The 24,094-nt window shown below is 40.3% G+C and overlaps 1 protein-coding gene across 1 annotated transcript in view; it reads right to left on the reverse strand.

Annotated features, from left to right (window-relative positions):
- Window positions 1-5,727: 5,727 nt before the first annotated feature.
- LOC118843366 (zinc finger protein 501-like) overlaps window positions 5,728-24,094 on the reverse strand; it is a 31,586-nt gene continuing 13,219 nt past the window's right edge. Inside the window, exons 4-6 of the mRNA XM_036750975.1 lie at window positions 12,780-12,906; window positions 12,339-12,434; window positions 5,728-9,151 (exon numbers count right to left, since the gene is read on the reverse strand). Coding sequence (XP_036606870.1) covers window positions 7,929-9,151; window positions 12,339-12,434; window positions 12,780-12,906 — 1,446 coding nt within the window. The 3' untranslated portion in view covers window positions 5,728-7,928. The remainder of the gene's footprint in view (window positions 9,152-12,338; window positions 12,435-12,779; window positions 12,907-24,094) is intronic.

Raw genomic sequence — 24,094 nt, forward strand, 5'->3', positions numbered from 1 at the left:
GGGTCACACAGGTAGTTAGCGTTTGAGGCCATATTCAAACTCATGGAGATGAACCTTCCTAATTCCAAGCCCAGTGCTCTATCTATTCTGCCACCTACCTGCTCCCATTAGTGCCTTAACACCTCAAAAATAAAAGCTGTTCCTCAAGCTGGCACCACTTTCTACCAAAAGCCTTTTCAGATTTCCCTCAATGCTAATGCCTTCCCTCTGTTGATTACCTCCAGTTTATCCTGTAAATGTCAGCTGGATGTACTTATTGTATGTTTTCTCCCTCATTAGACTGTGAACTTCTTGAGAGCAAGGGACTATTTGGTTTGGTTGTTTTTTGGCCTTTGTATCCCTAGTGCTTAGCACAATGCCTGGCACATAATAGGTCCTTAATAGAAGAAGGGAATAAGCACTTATATAGCACCTACTATGTACCAGACACTGTGCTAAACACTTTACAAATAATCTCAAGTGATTCTTACAACAACCTTGCAATGTAGTTGCTCTTAGCATGTCCATTTTACAGTTGAGGAAAATGAGGCAAACAGAGGTTAAATGACTTTCCTGAAATCACACAGCTAGTAATTGTCTTAAGGCAGTATTTGAACTCACGCCTTCCTGACTCTAGGCCTAGTGCCCTGGGCATAGTTAATATATACCTGATAGCCTTCATTCTTCTCTTTCCTGTTCCTCAAGGAGGAATCAAAAAATAAACATTTTGATCCTTTTTTTTCTTTTGTCAACAAATATTTATGGGGTAAGTTGGTGTAATAACTCAGTTATGTAACAATTTATGGTTACAAAGAGTCTTTATCAGTGGGTTTATTATCTCATTTGATCCTCACAATAGCACTGTAATAGTGAAAATATTAATAGATATGAGTATTATCCCTTTTACAGAGCAAGAAACCAAGACTGAGGAGTCCACACAACTTTGCTGTGATAGAAAGAGTTGAACCCAGGTCGTTTGAGTCTGAATGCAACTAAATCACACCTATGCTAACTTATGGAGAATACGATGGTGATTAAGATAAGGCCACTACAGCTATCATTTACTGTATTTCACCACATAAGTGTTGCTGATTTCATGCCAAATTTTTGCAAAAAAGTGAGTGTGACCATTATGTGAAGCTTTAAAATGTTTGCTGGTATTACTTAAAAATCATTTATTACTAAACTGTCTGCATGGTTTAGAGCACTTCAGTACTAACAGTATTTTCACTTGACCCAGTGAAGAGCCATAGGTGCAAGGGGTTTTCTTGGCAAAGATACTGGAATGGTTTGACATTTTCTTCCCCAGCTCATTTTACAGATGAGGAACTGAGGCAAACAGGGTTAAGTTGAAAATATTATTGAAATAATATTGAAAATATTAAGCACCTACAATATACAATGCTGGGGTTTTAGTTCATACAAAGATGAAGGATCCTAGCAACCATATCCAAAGACTATATAATCTTCATTTTGATTCACATGTTGCTAAAGGAGCTGGAGGACGTTACAGTCTGACTTCCCCCACTTCCCACCAAGAATAGGTTGATTAATTTACTCAATTAAGGCGCCTCATGCCATCCCACCCCACTTAATGTAAGTGATAAGCTTCACTATCAACATTAGACTTTCAGACTAAGTACTAAAAGTTGTTGGGACCGGAATAATTGTCTGGAAAGAGTTTGGATACTTGCTTGTGCCTCTGGCCATCTCTAAATTATCAAGTTAATGTGGCTTTCCAGTAAAACTCCTAAGGAAGCACTTGGGAGAGAAGACTTGTTTTCAGCCCTGGACATATCTCCCTTACTACTGTTTTCTCTCCCTTCCGTTAGCCAGTGGAGGACCTTGTGAGCTTTGTCTGAGTCTGAAATAACATCACATTATCCCATCAGTGTCCTAGCAGCATCCCCTAGCAACTGATGGCAGTGTCTCTTTTGGGAAGGCCAGACTGGACATAAGATTCATGGCTGTACAAGGAGTCCAGCAAAGAAACTACAGCATGCCTAAGGGGAACTTCCTGAGCATCCTATAAAGGGAAAAAAAAGTTTCCAGCAACTAGGAGGTGTGAATTCCTCCTCTGCCACAATTGTTCTGTAAGCTTGAGCCCCCTTCCCCTAGGATTCTATGTACTTGTGCAGGAGTCTGTCACACACTTTTGGGGATGTGTTTTATATTAACTGCACTCACTGTGCCACCTTAGCAAATACCTCTTTCTAAAAGCTACATAAAGCTGGTTAAAATCTCAAGTGATAATCTTTAAGGCAAAGCATATCAGATGGGGCTCAATACAAAGGCATTAGAAAATCACCCCTTAATCCTCAGGGGAACCCCTAGAACATCACAGGGGTAGATGAAGCCTTGTTCTAGAACCCAAGACTCATTTATAACAATTCAAGTTAGGAAAAGGATCCTTAGAGCTAACATGGGCTACATCTATCAACTGGGTCTACTACATATATATTGCCCCCAAGAGGGCTCTCACTACAGCAAAAAAATCATTCCACTTCCTAATCAAGTCACTATCCCACTCTCCACAGCAGCTGTTCCAAGTTTGCTAGTTTCTCTTAGCTTTGGATATGGCTCCTACATGAGATCAAACAGAGGCAAATAATCCTCAGCCTATGAAGGTTCAGGTAAAACAGTGTCACAAAATCTAACCCAAGAGCTATAGAGTCCTTTCAGTCCTACCCAAGTCTAAGGCATTCCTTAAAGCTTCCTGCTCTTTGTATGTAAGGGACACCTGAACACTGGTAGCCAGGCTATTACAATAGCAGGTGACCCCTTCCCATGGGCCTAGTAGGGATTCCCCCCACCCCAGTCCATGGGAGACTTTTCAGGCAGAACTCTAAAGGAAAGGACATCAAGCTGGTACCTATCCGCTATGGTAGTTATTATGGACAGGGTCCAATGGAAAGCTTTGGAACTGCCCAAGCCATCCCAAGTACTTAAGTATCAAATGATACCTAATCCTGGGTGGAGGTGACACCATTTCCTCTCAAGTTATGAAAATGTAGGCTAGAGTATTTTACTAAACCAGCTTCCTTTACAGCAAACCTGCGTGGCCAGTAAGGAAGGTGGATTGCACCCAGAAGCTTAGAGTGAACTATAGGGATCTGCATAAGTTGTCATGCTCATTGCTGTATCTGTCCTATCCATGATCCCAGTGGGTTGCTGATCTATCTCATCAATGCCTTTTTTCTCTATTCCTGTGTCTGAGACTATTGAATAACTGCTTTTATCTTCACTCTCCTTAAATGCTATCTGAATTTTCCTCACTACCAGATTCTGATGTGCAAAGTCCTGAAAGCCTCTATTTGCCAAGGGTATTCATGTACACACTACATTGATGGTGTGATGTTGACTGGGTCAGACAAATCCACAGCAGCAATAGGCCCTAGATACGTGGCTCATATGTAAATTCCCCTCTTCCAGTGCTGCCGATAGTAGTGGAAGATCAAACCTAAGAAAATCCATATTCCAGCCTGCCCAGTGGAGTGCTTGGGAATACACTGGATAAGAACCTAGATAATTCTGGACACAATCTAGAACACCACCCGGGGGAAAATGTTTTTGAAAATTCATTTAGTCCTTCACCTGTCCTAAACTGGCAAATTGGCTCTTTCTTCTCCTATCTCAGGGCAAGATATTTGCTACTATTAATAAATAGCTCATCATCATGGTCCTGACTACCAGGAGTCGTGTCCCACTTCCCAGAAGCCATAGTCACAATGAATAAATGCCACTATAGGAAGAAAGTTTCTTTAGTTAAGCAGTTTCTTAGATCCAGCTTCTAGGACTTATCTGATAAGAATACTTTTGGACATAGTTCTGGTTGACCCTCTCTGGCCCTTCCTTATTCTGTCCCCCGTAGTTGTCCAAGCCTTGAGGCCTTTGCCCTCTCAAGTGGCTCCATAAATCTTGGGAAATGGCTCAGGTTCCTCTCAAATGGTAGGGCCTCCTGTCCCCAAGGATGGTTCACATAACTCCTTCCCAGAGAGTTTGGGGAAACAAAGTGTGGTATTGTTGGAAAAAGCTAGGGTTCCCAACAGAATGGGGGAGGCAGAATTGTTTCTGCATCATGATGATGAATTTCTATTTAGTTGGAAGAAAGGGGAGTCCTTAACCAACTTAATGGTAATCCTTAATTCTTCAGTGAAAGTGAAGGAGATTATTCAGCTCCCTCCAAAGAAGCAGGCAGCCCCTTAGCAGAGGCCTCTAAAGGGTAAAAGTTTTGGTATCACTATCCCAATGGAGCTTCCTAGAAAAGAGAGGTCCTGGAAGAGTCTTTGATCATCCAGTCCTGTTCTCTAAGGCTCTAGTACAGGAGAAGTCTTGGAATCAATGCTTGCATCTGTTCAGACTACATATAAAAGAGTAATGACCTCATAGCTACTTTATTACAGATGACTCTGATGTGTGACAATTGGTAACTGGGCTAGAAGTGTTACCATCTGTACTGTGGCCTTACGTCTCTGAAGCTGTTCCTGTGAAAAAACCAGAGAAAACCATTGTGGAATGCATATGCCACACAGTCCAGATCATTAAATCTGGGACTTGGTTCTCCCAAAGAAGAAAGAGCAGAGTCTGAGATTTCTACTCTTCAATCTCTTTCATATTCCTGCAGGGAGTTCTTGATATTTTTTCCTCTTTCTTTCTAGTTTAGTCCCCTCCCCTCTCCTGTGCTGCCTATGCCAGGCTTTTCCCATTCCAGAGATTAAGGTTGTCCAGTAACAGTCCTATATCTTTTTAAGAGACAAGAGGTTATGTAGAAGACCTTTAGTCCCTTGTCATAAGAGGTGTGGTAGGAGCGATATTTATAAGAGTGACTGCGACATAGGATAAACTGACCCTGAGAGGTACTTAACCCAGGGGAGCAAAGGCTGATGTGGCTTCCTGGTCACCTGTAGACTTGGTGGATTTTCCAACTCAGTCACCACACCATGCCCTACTGACCAGATACATTTCTGTGTGGAGACAAGGGGGATTATATCTACTTGAGACAAATGCTGTTTCCTTGTTGGGTATCCTTTCCATGCTATGGCTATTAACCTGCTTCTGTTTACTGCTTTATGTTCTCCGAGTGTCTCACCAACCTTGAACCTGAAGTACCAGATTCCTCTGTTAATCCTGACAGTCTCTACCCGCTTCTCCATGTTGTCCTACATGGTTGTTTCCAGCTACGAGGATGTTTAGCACCAGAAATGAGAGCACTTCAGGGCCTGCCCAATCCCACCTTCCTCACTTGATAAGTGAGGGGAAAGAGGGCTGATCAATATCTCCTTGTGTTACTGTAATTAGATTAGTCATAGTTCACTTCAGCCTATGGTTGACAGTCAGTAGTCTATAGCCATGGAATAGTTTTGCTCCTTTGATTTCTGATGAAGGTTGGCTTGCCAAATCCCCTTCAGGTTATCTTCTCCCTTCAGGTTTCACATTTTGTGCCTTGAACACCCCTTGGCTGAAGACCAAAATACTTAGATCCCCCCTGAATGTTTACTTTGTCTTCTCATCCCATAGTCTCTATTCTTGTTCAATTTAAATGAAACAATCTACTTAGCTGAATCTTCCTAGTTGCAGTAATCTTTAGGGTCCAGAACACCAAGCGTCTCTGGGCCTGGATTCTAATGTTGCTCACAGCATAAAATCAGCCCTTGGACTCTGTAGAGTAGACTATCCAGGTTTGTGGCTCTGCAAACCTCTCATTATTACACTGCATTACAGAAATACCAGAAAAAGTCTCACTTTTCCAATAATCAGGAAAAATAAAATTTTATACAGTTACAGATTCAAATATAAATACAAACACAAATAAACAGAACATATAGCAATTATACCAACATATACTTCTCTCCCCAAGTAACTGAGTAGTGTCTTACCATACCTCATATGGAATCCCCCCAAATTCCTGGAAACAAGGAAAAACAGAGGTTCTAATTGCGATCCACTATTCCAAGACAACATGCACGATTATGGATTAGATTATGGAAACTGAGGAAGACATATTCACGTGGGGAGGTAAAAGGATCATAGATTAGACCTGAAAGGGGCCTCAGAGATCATTTAGTCTAATTCCTTTAGGAATGAGAAAGTCAAGGCTTAGACACATAATGTGACTTGTTCAAGATCACCCAGGTAGTGAGAAGTAGATCAAGGATTTGAACTCCAAATCTTGCTTTGCCCAATGCCCTATGCTAGTTTTTTTTTTTCATTTTGTTGATTCAGAATCATGATGATAGCCTTTGTATTCCAATACAATGTCAAAGCTTTGAGGGTTTTCTTTTTTAAATGAATCGATAACATGCTAAGAGACAAAAGAATGAAAAATTCAGTTCCAGCAAGGGTTGGTTCATTGACTTGAAAGACAGTTGTGCTCCCACCTGACATTAAGGTACAAGGTAAAGCTGTTAGTGATGATAAAATGGTAGATCCAAAACAGCAAAGACACTGCATTATCATACAGCAGGAAGCTCAACGCAGTGATCTTTTAATTCCTATGGTGTCCTCTATGGGATAATTCACAGTAAGAAGATAAATGTATCAGATATCTCAGTCAGTCTCTCGGAAAGCCATTTAGTGGCCCTATAGCTCTCAAATGCTTTATTATTATTTTTTTTTACCATAAGTGCCTATAAAAATCTTGTCAAAGGAAATCTGAATTCTGCAAATGGAGGTTTTCCCTCATCATCTTATTTGCTACAATTCCAAGTAAGTCAGGAGGCCAGATATGAATTTGATGGAATATATTCTTTTATCATCAAATATAATTTTAGCTGTGTTATTGAGTTGCCCTGTTGAGTCAAATTATATACTTTGGTATCATTTAGTTATACCAATAAAACTTAATGACATATAGTATTTGTTCTCATCTCAATAAAAAATTGATTAGGATGTTGACAGGAATATGACACCTATTCCTACGTGAAAAGCTGATGTGATTCATGTTAAATTCAAAACATTTCTTCCCACTAATGTAACCTGCCACAACCGTGAGTGCTGCCTTTATGTATTCATTTCTTTTGCTCTCAAAGATTGTGGGTTTTTTTGGGGGGTGGGGGGAACGGGGAAGAACAAAGCAATTGGGGTTAAGTGACTTGCGCAGGGTCACACAGTAGGTATCTGAGGCCAAATTTGAACTCAGGTCCTCCTGACTCCAGGACTGGTGCTCTATCCACTATGCCAGCTAGCTGCCCCCAAAGGCTATTTTCTTAAAAGCACTGATACTAGTTAGGAGGTTTAGGTTCAGATACCTCATCTAATGCTCCTTAGCTGTATGACCTTGGGAAGTCACCCTTCCTGGGCCTGTTACCTTATCTGTAAAACTGGTTGGAAGAGGTGATCTTTGAAGTCCCTTCCAGCTCTGTGATTTTACCACTGTGGGTAGTACTCCTTTTACTAACATACATAACCAACTTTCCATGCTTCAGCATACTGCAATTGATTTCTTCTTTAAAGAAAACTTGGAAATAAGTCCACTCATAACTCACACCAATGTAATTCTAGTGCTAAGGAAAGCAAGCCAATTCACTTAAAGTCAATACGTCTAATGATCGACTTCTTTAACCCTATTAAGACTCACATATTACTTTTGGTGTTTCATCACCAAAAAACAATGCAAAAATATTTAGGAGTCCCAAAACAAAAAATTAGGTAAAAAATATAACCACCTAGTAATGTAAAATGCTTATAAACTTAGTCAAATTACTGTTAAATGAATCATTAAGCAAAGTGGTTTTAAGAGGAACTGCTATTGGATGGAGAACCCCTTGTAAAAATTGGGGAATATACTATGGGAGAAAGATATACAGTAGGGAAAGAGATGGGGAAGCAGCAGCATGTTTCTCATTTAAGTACACCAAACAAAATCATGGCTGGTGCTATATTATGACCATAGGGTATTTGAATATGGGTTAAGTCCAAAAGAAACTTTTTTATTTACTAAATTCCTAGGACTATTCTCCACTATGAAGTCTCAGATGTCTGACCAGGGCTGAACTGTGCCTGAAAGCATTCCCACATTGAATACATTTGTAAGGTTTCTCTCCTGTATGGATTCTTTGATGTCGAGTAAGATGTACATGCAGGCTGAAGACTTTTCCACATTCATTACATTCATAAGGTTTCTCACCAGTATGAGTTCTATAATGTTGGGTAAGGTCTGAACTTCTAATGAAGGCTTTCCCACATTCACTACATTCATACGGCTTCTCTCCAGTATGAATCCTCTGATGTTTATTAAGGGATGACCTATCACAAAATGCTTTTCTGCATTCACTACATTCATATGGTTTCTCTCCAGTATGAATTCTCTGATGCTGAGTTAGATGTGTACTACATCTAAAGGCTTTTCCACATTCAATACATTTATAGGGCTTCTCTCCAGTATGAATTCTTTCGTGTTGAGTACGGTCTGTACTCTGACTAAAAGTTTTCTCACATTCACTACATTTATAAGGTTTCTCTCCAGTATGAATTCTCTGGTGTTGAGTAAGGTGTCCACGCAGTCTAAAGGCTCTCCCACATTCATTGCATTCATATGGTTTTTCCCCAGTGTGAATTCTTTTATGTCGAGTAAGACATATACTTTGGCTGAAAGCTTTTCCACATTCGTTACATTTATAAGGTTTCTCTCCAGTATGGATTCTCTGATGTTGTATAAGGAGAGTAGCCTTACTGAAAGCTTTTTCACAGTCATTACATTTATAGGGTTTCTCCCCAGTATGGACTCTCCAATGTTGTGTAAGGAGTGCACCTTTACTGAAAATTTTCCTACATTCAGTACATTCATAAGACTTCGGTACACAGATTTTCTGTTGGCTAATTAGGTCTGAATCACATTCAAAAGTTTTTCCATATATATCATATTCATGGTATCTCTCTCCAGTGGGAACACTCTGTTCCATGATAAGGACTGAGTCCAGATTAAACTGATTACTTTCAGGGGCTTTCTTCTCAGGTAGGATTTTATTCTGGGCAACTCTTGTTTGTTTTAGGTATCTCTCATGTATTTCTTGTGGGGCCCCAAGCTGGTCTTCAAATCTCCTGGTTTCACTTGGCTTAGAGTGCCATATACTATTCCTTGGGAATCTTTCCACTGTTACCTTCTGGGATGATTTCTCTTCAGAAATGTCTTGCTCTGCAGCTGACTTCTTGGTTTCTGGTCTGATCTCCCAATCTGAAAAAAAGAAAGAAAAATCTAACTTGCTTAGGCTATGAGAGAGAAATCACTAAAGTGAGAAAAGGAGAACAAATATAGTAATAACAAATACAAGTTTCAAATATGGCCCTGGAGCCTGGGGAAAGGATGGAGAAAGGGAGAGTGATAAGGGGATAACCTTTCCTCCTCTGAAGTTCAATCAATCTATATTTATTACCCAATTAAGATTCTGGTAACTTATCTACCAATCTCTAGGACACGCTCCTTCCTCCTTCAATGAGTTTGGTGTCTGTTTCACAGTCTCTCCTCCATAGCTCCTACCCTGATACTAGAGGACTTCAACATATACAGTGATACTTCCTTAGACACTGCAACTTTCTAGTTCTTAAACTTACTAAATTTTCATGACCTCTTCCTTCACTTCCATTCAACTACACAGAGATGGTCATAACCCTGATCTTGCCATTAACCACAGGTGTTCTTCCATGTACTCGAAAACTCCTTTATCTGATCATAAGCTTTTATTAGTACATCTTTCCCCCTGTCTCATGACCCTTACTCCTGTCTTTCATCCTCACTCCGACTTCTAATCCATCTAACCCTCATGTTCTTTCCCAGGTCATCACCTCTGCACAAGTTATACTCTCCTTCCTTCCCCATCTTGATTCCTTGGTGAACTAGTTCAACTGTACACTATCCTCCTCATCTCAAGTCCCTTGCCCTCCTATCAATCTTTTCCTGCCAAACCCCAGCCTTGGATTACTCCCATTATTCCTGCCTTGTTCCTATTCATGTGCTGCTGAATAAAACTAGAGAAAATCATGAAACTGGGCTTGACTGGGTCTAATACAAATTTATGTTTTATAATTTGACCTGGGCCCTCACCCCTCACTGCAGCAAGGTAAGCCTTTTATATGGCCTTAAATCAATTCACTTCCACTCACTAGAGCAGATTTTCCAAACTTTTTTATCCTTCCTCAAACCTTACATAACTCCCCTTGAACTTACCCTATCAGCTGAGAAACTTGCCATGTTTCATTGAAAAAACAGGCCATTTGTCAAAAATCTCTTATCCTCTCTCATATCATGTCACCAAGTTACCTTCCATCACTATCTCCTCCTTCACCCCCATTATACATGAAGAAGTAGCACTTCCTTTGCCAAGGCAAACCGCTCTACATCCACTAGTGATCCTATTCCTTCCCACCTTCACTAGTAGATTACTCTCTCTATCATCCCCTCTCTCTCACTAATCTTCAATCTCTCTTTGATTACTAGCTATTTTCTTGGTGCCTACAAGTATATCTATCTTCAACCCTAATAAACTCTGTTGATTTGTCCATCCCCAATAGCTATTGTGCTATATTTCTTCGCCCTTTCATGGCCAAACATCCTTGAAAGGATGTCTGTTATAGGTGCCTTTACTTCCTTCCCTCTCATTCTCTTCTTAACTCTACAGTCTAGCTTCTGACCATACCACATGGCTGAAATTGCTCTAATGATCACTTATTGCCCAAACTAATGGACTTTTCTCAGTCCTCAGCCTTCTTGATCTATCTACTTGGCTTTTAAAGCCCTTTATAACTTGGACCTCTCCTACCTTTCTAGCTTTTTTACACCTTATTCTTTTCCACACACTCTACGATCTAGTGACAGTGCCCTTCTTGTTGTTCCTTGCACAAGACACTCTATATCCCAACTGTGTGCATCTTCATTGACTGTCCCCCATGCTTGGCACTCTTCCTCCTGTCTCTGCCTCCTGGTTTTCCTTGGCTTCCTTCAAGTCTCAGCTGAAATCTTTTTGCAAGAAACTTTTCCCAGTCCCTCTTAAGCAAGTGCCTTCTGAGATTATCTCCAATTTATCCTGTATATATCTTATTTCTACATAGTTGTTTTCATGTTTTCTACCCATTTGGATTGTGAGGTCCTTGCCCTTCTTTGGGTATTTAAAAATGCTTATTGATTATGAATATAGGGATAATCAGAATACATTTTTTGAGGGGAAGTGTTGGACCTATGCCACTGGCTTTGTCCCATGGGAGCCTATGAAACTGTTTTAACAAGGACGTTTCTTGCCTGATATGTAGCAATCCCTATCTTATAAATGATAACCTACAAACTGGTACTCCAAGGTGTACTTTAGTATTGTATGGGCCACCATCTTCATGGGATCTTGGGAAAGCTGGGAGTACTGGACATCTTTTCTGAAGAATTTCACCCCTCTTCTTTCTGGAGCCCAAAATGCTGGAGCATAGACACCTGCAGTCTTGCTTAATCAATCAAGGAACCTCTGTGTACCTTAAAAAGAGACTTCAAAATCCCCAAATGTCAAAGCTCTAAATTCTACCCTGAATGCTGGGGAGGAGTAACCCTGCAAATCATTTACCAGTCTAGCTCTGACTTTTAAAGTCTTCATTGTCCTTGATCTCTCTTCCAGCTCTTGACATTACTGATATCCGCTTTCTAATGGATTCTTTCTTTTTCCTCAGGTTCAGGGGTACCACACAATCCTAGTTTTTCTCCTACATTTGTAATCATCTCTTCTCTTTATCTTCTCTATCTTGTTGGTATGAGCATTCTACTCTTTGGCTCTCTTCTCTCCCTATAATCTTTCCCTTGGCAATCTAATCTGTTCCCACCACTTTAATTCTTCTTCATGCTCTCAACATCTCCTGTCTCTAGTTCTGATCTCCCTTTCATTCAAGATCCACATGTCCAAATGCCCAAAGGAAACTCTCCTCAGAACCTCAAACTGAACATACCTGAAAACTGAACTCATTATCTTCCTGTTGTGCTCCTAAACTCTTCTTTCTAACTTAACTACTTCTGATCTTCCCAACTGCTAATGCTCTTCTCCATAACTACTTTGTATTAATTTTGTGTTTCTTCTGTATAAATATATTTGGAAATACTGTCTTTCCCAATAGAATATAAGCACCTTGAGGGTAAAGACTATAATTTTGTTTTCTTTGTATTCCCAGAGTTTGAATTGGATATCTTCTAAGATCTTTTTCAACTCTATGATTACTTCAACATATTAGAGAATCAGATTAGCTGAATTTGAAGTATTTGAGGTATTTGAAGGAGTTTATGCCAAATGACCTCATTCACATGCCTAGATGGCTACAAAGAAAATTATAAAAGCTAGACTATAATTCCTTTTGTTACTTAAAGTGATTCCTCTGATTGGGTCTTTCTCACTTACCTGGGAATGCACCTCTTGGGATTTCTCTATCTATAATCCAAGGCTCTTCTCCTTGCTCCAACTGAGATATCAGATTTGGCTTATAAACCTGATGTCCTGCTCAAAGGGAAAAACAAAGAACTTAGATGTTTGCACTAGGGGTAAACGTTATTCCTGCATTAGGTTCTCTCTCCTTGTTCCTTGGAACTTCTGAAGGATGAGATAATGCAGCTTATGGACAGCACAACAAAACTATCTATTTTATATTCTAAGAAGTAAACTTTCACATGAAAAGAGGGGACAGGAACACCCTGTTTTGTGCCCAAAATGAATTGAGGAGGATTTCTAATCGCTCAGTCCTAAGTCTCTAAACAGATAAATGTTTTAGAGTGAGAAGCTTTAAACCATTTAATGGCTGGGGAAACAAAACAACCCTAAGTCACATAGGAAAACCACACTTACCAACTGAGACCAGATTTCTATAGTTCTCCAGCATTACATCCTTGTACAGATATCTCTGATCAGGGTCCAGTTGCCCCCATTCTTCCTGGGTGAAGTCCACAGCCACATCCTTGAAGGACAATGATTCCTGAAACGCGAAATATGCTCCTGTTCAACCTGGCACCATTTATTGACATGGCCTTGGAGAGAGTTGCTAGGGTCAGAAAAAGTGAACACGACTGTATGTTCTGATCATTTTCTGAAATGTCTATGTACCAAGTAAATTATTTACTCATTTCACACTATGTGGACGGCACCATTCCTGACTAAATAGGAAGTTCAAAAGAGGAAAGCTGGTCAACGTCCTTGATAAAGATATGGTTTTGCTAGAGAGGAAAGAAGACATGGCACAATTGGAATATGGTAAAGTGTTAAGTTATAAAAGTACAGAAAGTAAGTGCACATGATCCAGAATGAAAGGGGACACACCTAGGTAAGGGAAGCAAAGCGAAGACTTCATAGAATTATAGAACCTTAAAGTCTGAAAGGATCATGAAGGCTAACTGACAAACCTCCCATCCAATGGATGAATACTTATGCTCTACAACCTCTCTGATCTACTAACCATATGAAATCACTTAATCTCAGTTTGAAGACATTAAAGAAGTAACTCCTTCATAAAGCTGCCCAATCCATTTTCATGCACAAATGTTCAGGTCTTCTCACTTCTATTGAGCTGCAACTTGTCTCCTTTTAATACCTTCCTACTGTTCCTAGTTCTTCCATCTGAAACAAAAAGAATCAATCACATTCATAGTTTATGTTATAGTCCTTCCAAGTGCTTGAAGGTAGCTATTATGTCTTTTCTAAATCTTTTTTTCCAGGCTAACCCCCAGGTCAGACAATCATTTCTCATATGACATTTCATTACCTTCCTTTCAATGTCATATATATGTGTCATTGGCCTCATCAAAATGTGGCACATAAAATACAATACCCTACTGTAAATATAGTTTGGTCAATCCATAATAAGGCAGGTCTTTCATTTCCTTTGTTCTATATACCATAATACTATTAATGAAACCTCATGCTGCAACTGCTTTTTGGAGGAGGAGGGTGGCAATATAATATTACTTCAAAAAAAAAAAGCTTAATACAGTCAGCTAGGATAGCCAGTTAAGCAATATGATATTGGAGATAATCAATGTACCCACAAAGTGGGGCAGGTATGTGTTTTCAGGCTGCAGTGGCTATACTAGCACAAAGTCCTGGTTTGGACCATAACACGATCTATGTATCTTCTGAGATCAAGTCTTCAAGGCCTTCCAAGAATCTACATTAGCAGCAGTTGTCATGCTCAAAGAATCTCTAGGGTTGAATCCAGTGAATACTAGCAGGCAAAACTGCCTCACCAATCTTTTGCCATCTAAACATTAAATGAAAAAAAGTAGTAGGGATTATGTAATACAAGTATTCTTATTCATGGAAGTACTTTATCTGAAACTTACACAGCATCTGAGATCCTATTTTTCTTCATGCTCAAGACGGGAAACTGTCCTTTTATTTATTGAGAATTGCTGCCTACAGCTGTTATTCATTGGACATTTTAGGAAGGTCCAGGGTCAAAGTCCATACAGAGTTGAACTTTTGTGGGGTAGGTAGGGCATATTAGGGCTTCATATACGTAGAAGACAGTCATACATACACTCATATACACACACCCGTGTATGTGTATATATATGTGTGTACATGTGTGTATGCATATGCATGTATGTGTCTGTGTGTGTATACACACACATATATGAATTATGGGCATTTTGTAGGCTAAGTAATGCCATCTGGGTTGACCAATGCAACAGTGCTTTCTAGCATTTAAAGAATGACATGCTAGCAAACCTCCTGGCCTTACTCATAACAACTATATTAGGTAGGTAAGACTATGGGTCTACAATAGAGACAATGTTTACCATAAAATATTCTATTGCTTTGATGTTTGTAACATTCAAATATTCAATCTGGCCAATGGGGGAGTTAAACCTAGGTATTCTCTCTTGCCTTTGGGATTAAAGAATCATAAATTTAGAGCCTGAAGAAACCATAAAGCCTATCTAATCTCCACATTTTATAAATGAAGAAAATGAGGCCCAGAGAAGTTAAGCGGCATGCCTAAGGTCACCAAAGTAATAAGCATCAGAGAGGGGATTTGAACCCTGGTCTGATGTCAGCGCTTTTTCCAATGTACACCCATCACCTACCACTGGAGTTCACTCAATTGACACTGGTATTCTCCTAATAAGAATATTTTATGATGGCTGGTCAAACTGATCCAATAAATGGGTAAACCATAATGTTTCAAAAGATCATTCATTGAGTACTGCCATGGCTCCAGAACAACTTATTCCTGTCAATGTCTGGTGAATCAAAGCTGAATGCAATTCTAGAGACAAGGGAGATGGCATGTATCCTGGCTGCAAAGGAATTGGTCAGTGAACGACTGTCTGAGGGAGAGACCATCAGCCTTGTTCAAGAGCATGAACCCTGCGGTGTTATATGGGTGGCAGACTGCTTGTTCTACTGGAGCTCAGGGCAGAGTATGATGCCTTATTAGCAGGTCACCTGAGCTAACATGGTCTAAAATCTTGATCTATCAACATTCCTGGTGGTTGGAATAGGATCAGGCTGTTATAGGGGTGGATATCAGTGGTAGAAGAATAAAAGACCCTTGTGAAGACCCTACTGGTTCCTTTGGCAGACTCAGGATTTTTCCTCATGACTCTAGTTATCACAAAGTGCTAGACTTCAAATGGATATACTGCTATTTCAACCAAATCTGTGGTGGTTACACTCAGTTTGTGGTGGTTAATCACTTCTCTCCATTGTGCCACAAGAATCCGTCTGAATCTCTCATCCACTCTACAAAACCTGTAATGTTGTTCTTTTTTTTTTTTTTGCAGGGGGGCAGGCAGGGCAATTAGGGTTAAGTGACTTGCCCAAGGTCACACAGCTAGTAAATGTGTCAAGTGTCTGAGGCTAGATTTGAACTTAGGTACTCTTGTGCCACCTACCTGCCCCCAAGCCTGTAGTTGTTGAAGGATGTGGTACAGGTATCCTGTGCAAACAATATAAAATGAAGAACCATGATTCATAGCTAAATTTAGGAGATGCTTACAGAAGAAGTCAAGGGTACAGTTCTTACTTATGATAATACATCACCTATAATCTAATGGATAGATGGAAAGAGAGTATCAGGACATCCAGAAATTCCTGCAATGTTATATTCTACACAACTGCAACACGTCTGTGAACATTATTTACTTCAGGTGGTGTATGACAAGAAAATGTGCTGTACTTAGACTCTATTCCTCACTATTCTTTGGTCAGTGTGTCAAAGAACCATCAAAGAAATGCCCAGGCTAGCTAAGAAAAGCATCAACAACCTGTTGCTTAAGCAATACAGTTAAAGGAATGAAACAGGTGACTAGTGCAGAAAAAGTTTTATTCTGGCTGTAACACATATTTACTCTGATTCATTCTCTCTTAAATGCTTAAATACGTCCTCTGTGCCTGGCATATTGGGCAGATGCTGCTCTGCTATTCTCAGCTGAACTAATTTTACCCACTCAGGTTTTAACTTAGCTTTCTCCTGAGGATAAAGCATCATTTGTAGCCCTCTCCAATTCTTTCCACCCTACTCCCAAACCACAGAACAAGAAGTTAGCATATTTTTTTTGCTTCTACTGTTGCTTCAAGACCACTACTCTGACTCTTCTCTTTTGAGGTTCATGACATCTGTTTGCCACTTTCTCTCCCAACCATTTCAAATTCATTTATTGACCTCTAGGCTAGTCTCCAATTTTCTTCGATGACTTCAGTGCCTGACTCAATCTTCCTCGCCACTCCATCCCCAGCCATCATAATCATCAATGACCTCAATAGCTATTGATGATCTTCCCATGACTTAGGACACTCATATTCCTGGGCCTTCTCCACTCTTGAGTTTTATCTCAACTTAATTTTAACCACCCACCAAATTTGGTTATACCTTAAGCCTTATTCCTCAGAAGTACCCACCCAGTTGTGAACTGGTCTACCATTTTCGAAAACAATTCTTTTAAATATTTATTTATTTATTTAACATATTTAGTTTTCAGCATTGATTTTCACAAGAGTTTGAATTACAAACTTTCTCCCCATTTCTACCCTCCCCCCCACTCCAAGATGGCGTATATTCTGGTTGCCCTGTTCCCCAGTCAGCCCTCCCTTCTGTCACCCCCCTCCCCTCCCATTCCCTTTTCCCTTCCTTTCTTGTAGGGCAAGATAAATTTCTACGCCCCATTGTCTGTGTATCTTATTTTCTAGTTGCACGCAAAAACATTTTTGTTTGTTTTTGAACATCTGTTTTTAAAACTTTGAGTTCCAAATTCTCTCCCCTCGTCCCTTCTCACCCACCCTCCCTAAGAAATCAAGCAATTCAACATAGGCCACATGTGTATCATTATGTATAATCCTTCCACAATACTCATGTTGTGAAAGACTAACTATATTTTGCTCCTTCCCAACCCATCCCCCTTTATTGAATTTTCTCCCTTGACCCTGCCCCTTTCGCTAGTGTTTGTTTTTGATGACCTCCACACCCATCAGCCCTCCCCTCCATCATCCCCTCCATTTTTTTTTCTTCTTCCCTCTTCTTTCCTGTGGGGTAAGATTCCCCATTGGGTATGTATGGTATTCTCTCCTTAGGCCAAACCTAATGAGAGCAATGTTCACTCATTCCCCCCTCATCCGCCCTCTCCCCTCCTCCCACAGAACTGCTTCCTCTTGCCACCCTTATGCGAGACAATCCACCCCATTCTATCTCTCCTTATCTCCCTCTCTCAGTATGTTCCTCTCTCATCCCTTAATTTGATTTTATTTCTTTTAGATATCTTTCCTTCATCTTCGACTCACCCTGTGTCCGCTCTCTCTCTCTCTTATATCTATATCTATATATATTATATATATAATATATATTATATATATACACACACACACATAGATATATACATACATACACATTCACCCATATATATACATAAACATATATGTACGCATATTCCCTTCAGCTACCCTAATACTGAGGTCTCATGAATCATACACATCATCTTTTCATGTAGGAATGTCAACAAAACAGTTCACCTTTAGTAAGTCCCTTGCAATTTCTTTTTCTTGATTACCTTTTCATGCTTCTCTTGATTCTTGTGTTTGAAAGTCAAATTTTCTATTCAGTTCTGGTCTTTTCACTGAGAAAGCTTGAAAGTCCTCTATTTTATTGAAAATCCATATTTTGCCTTGGAGCATGATACTCAGTTTTGCTGGGTAGGTGATTCTTGGTTTTAATCCTAGCTCCATTGACCTCCGGAATATCATATTCCAAGCCCTTTGATCTCTTAATGTAGAGGCTGCCAGATCTTGGGTTATTCTGATTGGGTTTCCACAATACTCAAATTGTTTCTTTCTGGCTGCTTGCAGTATTTTCTCCTTGATCTGGGAGCTCTGGAATTTGGCAACAATATTCCTGGGAGATTTCTTTTTGGGATCTATTTGAGGAGGCGATCGATGGATTCTTTCAATTTCTATTTTGCCCTGTGGCTCTAGAATATCAGGGCAGTTCTCCTTGATAATTTCTTGAAAGATGATATCTAGGCTCTTTTTTTGATCATGGCTTTCAGGTAGTCCAATAATTTTTAAATTATCTCTCCTGGATCTATTTTCCAGGTCAGTGGTTTTTCCAAAGAGATATTTGACATTGTCTTCCATTTTTTCATTCCTTTGGTTCTGTTTTATAATATCTTGATTTCTCATAAAGTCACTAGCTTTCACTTGCTCCAGTATAATTTTTAAAGTAGTATTTTCTTCAGTGGTCTTTTGGACCTCCTTTTCCATTTGGGTAATTCTGCCTTTCAAGGCATTCTTCTCCTCATTGGCTTTTTGGAGCTCTTTTGCCATTTGAGTTAGTCTATTTTTTAAGGTGTTGTTTTCTTCAGTGTATTTTTCAGTATTTTTTTGGGTCTCCTTTAGCAAGTCATTGACTTGTTTTTCATGGTTTTCTCGCATCCTTCTCATTTCTCTTCCCAATTTTTCCTCTACTTCTCTAACTTACTTTTCCAAATCCTTTTTGAGCTCTTCCATGGCCTGGGACCAATTCATGTTTTTCTCGGAGGCTTTTGGTGTAGGCTGTTGCGCACTTCTTTAGGCTGTATGTTTTGGTCTTCTTTGTCAGCAAAGAAAGAATGCAAAGTCTGCGACTGAATCTCTGTGCGTTTTCGCTGCCTGGCCATATTCCCAGCCAACTAACTTGACCTTTGAGTTTTTCAGTGGGGTATGACTGCTCGTAGACTAGAGAGTTCTATGTTCCACGTTTGGAGGTGCCGGCTCTGCCACACCAGCCCTGCTCCTTCCCCAAGAACCCCCAACCCAGACTGGGCTTAGATCTTCAGCAGGCTGTGCACTCCTGCTCTGATCCGCCACTTAATTCCTCCCACCAGGTGGGCCTGGGGCCAAAAGCAGCAGCAGCTGTAGCTGCCCCACCTCCGCTGCCCCCGGGGCTGGAAGCTGAACTTCGAACTCCTTCTACTCCTGCAGCTTTTCCCACTAACCTTCTCTGCTTTCTTTGGTGTTTGTGGGTTGAGGAGTCTGGTAACTGCCGCAGCTCACTGATTCAGGGCGCTAGGGCCTGCTCCGCCCGGCTTCTGGTCTGGATGGTCCACGCCGCTCAGGCTGGGCTCTGCTCCACTCCGTTCCCAGCACCCAGCTCCCAGCTCCCAGCTCTGTATGGGATAGACCTCACCCAGAGACCATCCAGGCTGTCCTGGGCTGGATCCCTGCTTCCCTCTGCTGTTTTGTGGGTTCTGCCATTCTAGAATTGGTTCAGAGCCATTTTTTATAGGTTTTTGGAGGGACTCGGTACGGAGCTCATGCTATTCCCTGCTTACCAGCCGCCATCTTGGCCTTTGAAAACAATTCTAACATGTGTAAAACAATTTACTAACTTTCATTCTTTTTGACTTAATGAACCCACCACTGGGTTTATAGCTCCAAGAAAGTTACTGACAGCAATTAAAGGCATATCTATTAAAAAAAACTTATTAAAAGCAATATTTGAAATAGCAAAAGGATGAAAATAAACTATGTGCCTAATGACTTGGAGATGGCTAAACAAATTGGGGTATAGGAATGTAATTGAATAGTATTATATTATAAGGAACTATAAATTCAAAAAACTTAAAGAGACATAAGAATACGTGTGTGTGTGTGTGTGTGTGTGTGTATGTGTGTGTGTGTGTGTGTGTGTGTGTGTGTGTGTGTATGAGAGCCAAAAGATTCTGCAATGACTACAACAAGGTAAATAAAGACCACATTAAATGACAAAAAACTTTTGGTCAAATAAAAGTGACAATGTTTGCTTTACCATAAAAGTGTAAAGTTATATGTAGTATTGGTAACTTTGCCTGACTGTTTTCAGGAATGTACTTTGTGGCTGGATTGTGAATTTTTCTGGGTTTGCCTTTTGTGTGGAAAAAAAGAAAGTATCCCACTTCCAGAATCTTGAAATCCACAATTTCCTTCCACACCTGTAAACTTTCTCTCACTGAATCTACTCTGTCTTCAAAATGACTTCTGGTTTATCTACTTCTCCCTATTCTCTCAGTTCATTACCATGTCACATATAACATCTTTCATTAAGCATACGAAATTGGAAGTAGGCTCAGCTAATAAAATTCAAATAACTATGCAGAACTAGAGTGTATATAACAATTTCCATCATTATTTACTTCCTCAATTCTGGTGCATGCTGTGCGTGGGCTCTAGAGTAGTACAAACTATGACCTAGATCAAGGGCTGGCAAACTGTGGCTCATGGGCCAAATCTGGCCTGTTGACTGTTTTTGTATGGCTTATGAGCTAAGAATGAACTTTCATTTTATCTAAAAATATTTTTACTTTTTAAAAATAAAATTTTTGTTTAAAAAATCTACATTCTGAGCTCACAGGCCATACAAAAACAAGTAGTCCAGATCTGGCTACAGCGCCATAAAATGCTGACCCTTGAGAACCAAACAAGTACTCTATAAGCTATTCCCCAATTACTAAAATGGCACAGAGAGGAAGGAAGAAGCAGGGGTATGTGGAAAGGATCTGAGACAAAACACTGAAGCTACACTACCCTTCTACCTTAATCGGCCACAACTAGTCTCACTCTCTCCAATGACTTTTACCATGTGATCTTTCACCACCATATGCTGACTGGGTTGATCCAAGGTATACAGCCTCCCTTCCCCTTATTTGGTTTTCTTAAAATCTTAAAAGTAGTGATGACTCAATTAGTGGCTACATCATTCAGCTGTTTGTCAAAGGCTAAGCATTGCTGGGAGTGCCACTTGCTCTGCCTTGTATCTCTGTACTCTTCAATACCCTTTTCCTGCTATATTGACAATATTTATACCCTAAGATCTTTCCTTCTGGGAGGAATGGAGCAACCACATTTCTGGCATGCTGATGGTGGAAGTGGGAAATGATTGGTAGCTACAGAGATCCCCCTTGTTTGCACACTAAGCAGTTTTTGTTCTGTTTCTTGAGAAACTAAGCAGTGGGTATGCATAGGAAAAGCCATTCATGGCTTGTTTCAGTACTTTCCTGTCTAACACTCTTTCAACATTCTTCCTGTTCTCTTGGAGGGTTGGGATGTGCTAAAGTCTACCCCACTTACTCTATCTTCTTTGTATTAACCAATCAACAAACAATCAAGTGCCTGCTATGTGCCGGGCATTGGGTTACAAAAGTCTCTGCCCTCAAGGAGGAGAGGGGAACACATATACGTATATAAGAAGATGCAAAATATATACAAAATATATAATTTTGGCAGGGAAGGAAGGGAGTCATGCTCAGAGTTTTGCCAAAAAGGGTGTCTTTTGGCTCCTGCATCCTCTTCTCTCTGATCTCTTTGCTTTTGGCCAGCACAATGTGGGTCAGCTCTATCCCATCCTGGAGTCTACTATAGGTCTTCTGTTCCCAGGTAAGTGGATTGGGTCTATTCTGGCCTTCTCCCCAAATCAGACTTCAGACTCCCACCTCTGGGGCTCTGATTGATGAGCTTTCATCTTATCTAGCCCAGTTCCTAACCCACTACATACTTCCCGATCATCCCCAAGCCATGCCACTACTATTTACCCTCCTGCTCTCTCATCTCCCTTTTCACATCTACCTCCCCTTTATGTAATATCTTCCCTTACTAGAATAGAAGTTCCTTGAGGGCAGGGATTCTCTAGCTTCTTTGTTTTTGTACACCTAGTATTTAATACAGTGCCTGGCACATGGTAGATGCTTTTTCACTAATTCATTTATTCGTGCTGCTATGGCAGAATCATGGGAGTGGTCACAGATTCACTTTATTCAATCCAGTCTAGGTTTTTAATGTCTAAGTGTATCCAGTACAACTGTACACAGAGAGCTGAGGTCTTGGGTTACCCCTACTGACCCAGTCCCCATTCTTTCCTGCTTTTTCAAGCCCTCCCTTTTCTTATCTGGAACCCAGATTTGGTCAGATGATCAGGGCTCAACATCAAAGTCACAGCTAATTCAATTCAAACAACACCTGGTCATCTATTGTGTACAAGAACTATACTAGATGCTGGAGTTACAAAGATGAAAAATGGGCCCTACAATGGTGAGCGTAATAAGGGCAGTGCTATGACACATATACAGAATAAGTAGAAAGTGAGCAAGTCATTCAGTCTTCCTGGACCTCAGTTTTCTCCTCTGTGAAATGAGGGAGTTGGATTTGATGGCTTCTGAGGTCTCTTCCAGCTCCAGATCTACCATTCTATAAAACAGAACATGATGGAGCATCAAAAAAAAAACCAATCAGACAAAGGTCTCTAAGAAAATTTTAGGAGAGAAAGATCGCTTTGTGCTACAAAAATCAGGGAAGGCTTTAGAGAAGAGATCGCATCTGAAGTGCATCTTGAAGAGAAGGCTTTCAACAGGCAGAGATTAAAGAGGAAGTCTATTCAAGTTATGAAGAATGATCTACATGGATGTGAAGAGGTGGGAGAGTACAGAATGAGATCAGAAAATTGCCAGAGAAGAAAAATTACAGAGTCAGATCTAGGATTATTAAGATTATTTCTACAACTGCATGAAGGATGGACTGTCTACAGAATAATCAGAGGCCATTTAGCCCAACATGCACCTGAACAAGGATCTCTTTTACTACATTGCTGATAAGTGTTTATCTAGGCTTTACTTGAGGAATTCAAGTGAGAAGGAACATGATGCCTTTCAAGGAAGTTAATTCCACTTTTGAAGAGCTCTAATCATCAGCAGCAAACATAGGGCTGGAACTTGGCTGAGCCTGCATGCTGGAGGTGAATATCAGGTACTTGACCTAGACATAGCAGGTATCCAAATCTACTTGTCACTGTTAGTATAGGGCCCAATACATGTGAGGGTTTTGCTGAGGTGTATAAGAGTAAGGAAGAAGACAGTACATAAGGTTTCCAAAATCTTTCAGGGACTCAGATACGGCAGTCTATGGTTTTCCCTCTTTCCTTTGTCAAATTTTGGGTGTGACCCTGACTGCTGTATTTCTAGGAGGGCAGTCAGGAGCTCATGTGTTGCACCTTGATTTTATCTAGGGTCTTGGGAAAATAGGAGGGGTTTCTAGAACTGAAGCAACTGGGAGCATGAAGGAAGACCTAGTCACTTGGGCAACAAATGTATGAGACAAATCACTTGTTTTGAATGTGGGGAACTAAGTCACCTACTTCAGTACTGTAGGCAGTGCCTAAGCATTAGTTTATATGACAAATATTTGTGAAGCACCACTATGTAACAAGGACTTCTGGCACATATGGCATAATGGGGACAAGAAGACAAAAATGAAACAGACTCAAACCTCAAGGAGTTTATATTCTATTGAGGGGTGGGAGGAATACACACAGACACACACACAGAGTATGTAGAAGCTATATACAGAGTTTAGTTGGGACAAAGGAATGGCATTTGACTGTTTTGGTAGCACAGGAACAGGACTCTTACTGTCACTGTAGTAAAAGAAAGACTGTGATCAGAAGGAAACTCTGGCTCAGAGTTCTTGCTACCACTGTGATAAGAAGAGGACACTGCCTCCACCACACGAACGGCACAATCAAGCTTGGGACATAAAATTCAAGCTCTAGAAGTTCATTGTCTTTCCTGATGCGGCTGGCAGCAGCACCTAATCAATGAACCCCTTGGATAATTTTTATCTCAGATAGTAGTAAGACTGTTTGTAACACCACAAGCCTCGGTCCAATCATG

The sequence above is a fragment of the Trichosurus vulpecula genome, chromosome 3 (genome assembly GCF_011100635.1).
Source record: "Trichosurus vulpecula isolate mTriVul1 chromosome 3, mTriVul1.pri, whole genome shotgun sequence".
Taxonomy (NCBI): domain Eukaryota; kingdom Metazoa; phylum Chordata; class Mammalia; order Diprotodontia; family Phalangeridae; genus Trichosurus; species Trichosurus vulpecula.